Source organism: Anneissia japonica, unplaced genomic scaffold, assembly GCF_011630105.1.
Source record: "Anneissia japonica isolate Jap-2015-1 unplaced genomic scaffold, ASM1163010v1 scaffold288131_len391150_cov108, whole genome shotgun sequence".
In the NCBI taxonomy this organism is placed as follows: domain Eukaryota; kingdom Metazoa; phylum Echinodermata; class Crinoidea; order Comatulida; family Comatulidae; genus Anneissia; species Anneissia japonica.
In genome coordinates, this window is record NW_022711676.1 from 315046 (window position 1) to 320700 (window position 5655).

Genomic DNA, 5655 nt, shown 5'->3' on the forward strand with positions numbered 1-5655 from the left:
AACGACGAATAAAGAATAAAAAGTGTTGTGAACTTTACATGATAATTCCAATTCTGTAAACATTGTGTTGTGTTGTGATATTAAAAATTAGCAATGGCGGAGGAAATAAATAAATTAAAAATAACACGTAGAAACAGAAAGCGATACAGGAATTGAAGAGCCGAATAAAATTTAAAGAGAAAGAGAATAATGAAACTGACAATGAAAACACAAGTATCAATAATGACACCGTGAACCCAAGTAATGGTAGCAACAATGAAAACACCAGTATAAACAGTGACACCATGAACCTAAGTAATGGCAGTAGCAATGAAAACACTAGTATTAACAGTGATGCCTTGAGCCCAAGTAATGGCAGTAGCAATGGAAACACCAGTACTACTAATAGTGATAAAGGGACTAAAGATAATGTAGTGAGTAATGACATAGCCCTGAGATTGGCTTTAAAATTACCTAAGCCTGAGGTTAGTGATTTCAATGGGGAACCAGGTAATTATTGGGCATTTATGTCCAATTTCGAAACAAATATCGCAGCTAGGTTAAGTAATGATAGTTCCAAACTACAGTATTTGCTGCAGTTATGTAACGGAAAGGCTAGGGTATATATTGAATGTACTGTGTTGTTGGGTCCTGAAGGTTACCATCAGGCATTAGAAATCCTGGGAAAACAATTTGGCCAACCTCATTTGGTACTGAATGCTTTAATGGGTAATCTTTTGAATAGGAAACCTTTAAATTGAGGAGATCATGAAGGGTTATGGTTGCTGGTGGGAGACATGAAAAAGTGTCACATAACATTAACTAAAATTGGTTATACAAATGACTTAAATAGCACGTCAAACTTACTCAAAGTTCAGGGGTTATTACCAAAATTCCTACAGGCTAAGTGGACCAATGTTGCCTATGAGATACTTCAGAAACGAGAACCCTTCTTCCAAGATATGTTAAAATGTGTAGAAGGTCAGGCAGAAGTTAATAGCATTATGTTTGTGCGCCACGTAGAGGTAAATCAAAAAGTAAAAGATAAATCAGTTGAGGTTAAAAATAAAAGAGTCTTCATAGCTGTACGAAGCCAGAGAGAAATTATGATAAATGTGTGTGTTGTAAAGGTATCCATAGGTTGTGGGAACGCCATGAGTTCAAAGAAAAATTGTGATTTAAGTGTTTAGGTAATCACATGTCTAAGACTTGTACACGAATAATATCATGCGGTATTAATGGTTGTCAAAGCGACCATAATAGATTGTTACATAGGACAAGAAATAATGATAAACGTGTAGGAAGTAGAGAAAGGTTTAATTAAAAGTGGTGTTAAATTGTATACTAAAGAGGAAGAGCTGGCAGTTAAGGTGGTTACAGAGTTGATGTGTAGTAATGGAGAAAGGTACCAAGTCAAGGTTCCATGGAAGGAAGATGAGAAAAAATAAATGCCTAAAACCAACTACGAAATGGCGGAGAAGAGACTCACAAATTTAGAGAAACGTTTGAAAAAAGATACAGTCTTGGGAGCTGCATACCAAGAGGTCGTGGATAGTTATCGGGAAAAAGAGTATATAAGAAAGATGAATCCAGAAGAAAAACATAATCTTGAACAGCAATGGTTCCTTCCACACTTTCCTGTAGTTAAGCTAGATAGAGAAACAACCAAAGTCAGGGTAGTGTATGATGCTTCTGCTCCGTATCATGGAGTGTCACTAAATGATGTCATACATAACGAACCAAAATTACAAAATAATCTGTTTAATGTGTTATTTAGATTTCGAAGACATTCAGTAGCTGTGGTCTGTGACATATCTGAGATGTATCTACAAATAGAGTTGGCTAATGAAAATAAGCAAATTAATGTCTAGGTTTTTATGGCGAGATCTAGATGAGAGTAAAGAGCCAGAGTTAAATGAATTTAACAGATTAGTATTTGGAGTTAATGTGGCGCCATTTATTTCCCAGAAGGTTGCACAAGAAAATGCTAAGTTACATGAACGGTGGTATCCTCTAGCAGCAGAAACAATATTAATGAATATATATAATGGATGATAGCATGGACTCAGTGAATGCTGTGAAAACAGTGGTTGAGTTGTACAATCAACTAATGGAGTAATGAGGGAAAGCTGGTATGAAGGCGAGAAAATGGTTATCTAATTCTAAGGAGGTTTTGGAGGCGATACCTGAAGGAAAAAGAGCAAAAGAACTGGAATTAAATGAAAGTGAATTGCCTTCAGTAAAAACATTAGAATTAATGTGGAAAGCTGAAAGTGATGTATTTGTTTTCAGAGGACCAGGGAGGTCTATAGAAAACATGACAAAGAGAAATATTTTAAGTAAAATTGCGACATTGTTTGATCCGCTTGGTTTTATATTACCAGTGATTATTTCTGCAAAGATAATGCTCCAGGAGCTCTGGACACTGGGAGTATCTTGGGATGAACTTGTACCACAAAATGTAGCAAACGGTGTAGCGGACTGGTTGAGTGGTTTACAAAATCTACAGAAATTAGAAGTTCCAAGATGTATAAAATCTACTAATGACAAAGATCAACAAATTAACACTTTTGTTGATGCTTCAAACGATACGTATGCAGCAGTTGTATATTTAAGAAGCTCTGATGGTGAACAGAAGACAGTGCGATTGATAGCATCAAAAACCAGAGTAGCGCCACTAAAATCCGTGAGCATTTCCAGATTAGAATTAATGGCAGCTATGTTAGGGCTACAAATTACTATATCGATTGTAACCGTATTGAATTACGATATAAAGGAGGTAACATTTTGGAGTGACAGTATTGATGTACTCTGGTGGGCACGAGGTCGTAGTTGATCTTTCAAGCCCTTTGTGGCAAATAGGATAGGCGAGATTCAACAGAAGACCAACCCAAACCAGTGGCGTGACGTACCAACAAAGTCCAATCCCGCCTACGTTGCCTCAAGAGGTACTATAGTTGAGAGTTTGAAAGTTAATAAAATGTGGTGGAATGGACCAGAATTCTTAATGGAGTCGGAAGAACGTTGGCTAGTAAACAAAATAGATCAAGGTGGAAGCGTTACCGAACAAAGAAAATGTGTGCGTTCCTTCTTAAACCAAGTTGGGCCATTAAACATAGATGATTATTGGAGACTGGATCCAAAACGGTATTCAAGTTGGTCAAGACTGATTAGAATAGCAGCTTATGTTCATAGGTTCATAACAAATTGTCGATCCAACAAAAATGACAGGGTCTATGGGCGGTTGGAGCATGAAGAGATCCAGTATGCGGAACTGAGCATAATACGAAAGGCGCAACAAGAATCATTCCCAAATGACATAAGGAACTTAAAGGAAAATGGTATTGTTGGATCTAACAGTGTATTGAGTACATTAACACCTTCAGTAGCCAAAGACGGGGTATTGCGCATGACAGGACGTTTAAGTTTGGTTGAAGCCTTGCCACATGACGTCAGATACCCAATCATATTGCCTAGAAAGCATCCGGTCACTAAACTTATTGTAAAGAAGTACCATGACTTGGGTAAACATGTAGCTGGAACAAATCATATAATATTATCACTGTTATCGGAAAGATATTGGATAATTCATAACAGAGAAGAAATCCGAGATTGTGAGAGGAACTGCATGGGATGTAAGCGACGAACGGCAAAAATAGGCGAACAAATCATGGCTCCACTTCCTGAAATTAGGACTAAGATTGATAGTTTAAAGGCGTTTACCTGAGTGGCAGTGGATTATGCAGGACCATTTCTGACAATTCATGGCAGAGGCAAGGTCAGAACAAAGAGATATTTGTGTCTATTCACTTGTTTGGCAACTAGAGCTGATACATTCCTAAACGCATTTTATCGTTTTGTGAGTCGGAGAGGCCAGCCAAAAGAGATTTTATCTGACAATGGGACAAATTTTGTAGGAGCGAATAGGGAGTTAAAGGAATTAATTAAGTTGTTAGACCACACGAAAATACAAACAGCAACAGTGGGAAAAGGTATTAAGTGAAGGTTTATACCACCGTTGACTCCTTATTTTGGCGGCGCTCATGAGAGCTTATTAAAGTCTGCAAAGAAAGCAATTTATGCAATACTTAAAATGCAGACATCACTGATGAAGAATTGCACTCGGCATTTGAAGGCGCAGAAGGAATTATGAATTCGCAACCACTGACATACCAAACTGCTTCAGGGAAAGATGCTTTACCATTAACACCTAATCACTTCCTGCATGGGCAGATGGGTGGAATGTTTGCATCGGAGGAGATCTTGGATACAACTAAATTTAGCCCACGGAAAAGGTGGCGTCGTGTTTAAGAGCTGATGAGGCATTTCTGGAGCAGGTGTTTGAAGGAGTGGCTACCTGCATTGAATAAGAGAAATAAGTGGAAGGAGATGAAACGAGACATAGAAGTAAATGATGTTGTTTTGGTAGTCGAGAAGGAAACTACGCGCGGCCGGTGGCCATTAAGTAGGGTGGTAGAAGTTTTCCCAGGACCAGACGGTCATGTTAGGGTAGTTAAGTTTAAAACTGCTAATGGAGAAATAGTAAGAGGGATTAACAAGGTATGTCCTTTAGAGATCATGGAATGAACAAGTGTAGGAAGATATAGTAAAACATTGTACTGTGGTAGTAGAAAATAAAACGAAATAGTTGGGGATACTATGGACTTGTAATTGAGTTTGTGTTATGCTCATAATTGTTGAGTTAAATTGAAAAAAAAGGGGGTATTGTTAAAATGTCTATCAACGGTCCGATGGAACATAAAGTAAACATATGATAGTAATAGTTAATAGGGTTCAATATTATGTACCATAATGTAAAGTAAAAAGAAATGCATAAAGCTAGTGTGAACAAGTTTCAGTGAAATTTTAAAGGTCATAGTAATGTATTTAATGCCATATTTCATTAGATTTTACTGGATTCATATATTTAATTTATAAAAGCAGTGTTCACAAAGTTTAAAAAGTGTTTGTACATGTATGCTATTGGTGCTTCATAAATCATGTATACCAGGTATTAAATGTTATTATTATTATGCTTGTTAAACAAATACCATGATGATGTAAAATTGTGAAATTTATGTTATGTTAAAATTAATGAGAAATGTCGACAAACTGTAGTATGTCGAAGAAGGGGAGAATGAATAGAAGAGAAATTATTATTCAATTAAAACAATAGTTGAAGTGTTGAAGGCGCTATAATAGTTTTTATGCGAGAGCGGAACGTTGTTGTTTTTCGATCATGGCTGTTGACCGGGTTTTTTTCAATAAAGAAACAAAACAAAGTTTAAATGCGATTGTGTACCTTTATACAGTGAGCATTAATAAAATATTGGAAAGCGTCAATCCACTGTCCTCTTTGTATTATGCTTAACGCAATATAAGCCTAATCCATCACCGGACCGTGGTATAACTGAGGAAAAGTGTTTAAAAGTGTTTTCTTGATTATTTGTTATCCGCATCCCCTCTCTCTCAAACACACACACACACACACACACGCACACATAATCAATCAATCAATCAATCAATCATTAAACCACAGTCGACTTGCAAATAAAGAAAATATTTTTTTTTCCTACAGTACAGTCGTTTATAAAGTGGTATGTAGTTTAAACACTTTACATTAACAGTATTACTAGAGTACCCTACTCTTACATAATAATTTTTGTTTATAGTGTG

General features: G+C 36.6%; 1 protein-coding gene across 1 annotated transcript; it reads left to right on the top strand.

The window, feature by feature from the left end:
* The first annotated feature begins 2113 nt into the window (after positions 1-2113).
* On the top strand, positions 2114-2815 carry LOC117107579. Its single transcript, XM_033249284.1, has one exon. The coding sequence runs from the start codon at positions 2114-2116 to the stop codon at positions 2813-2815; it is 702 nt and encodes a 233-aa protein (XP_033105175.1).
* Positions 2816-5655: the final 2840 nt, after the last annotated feature.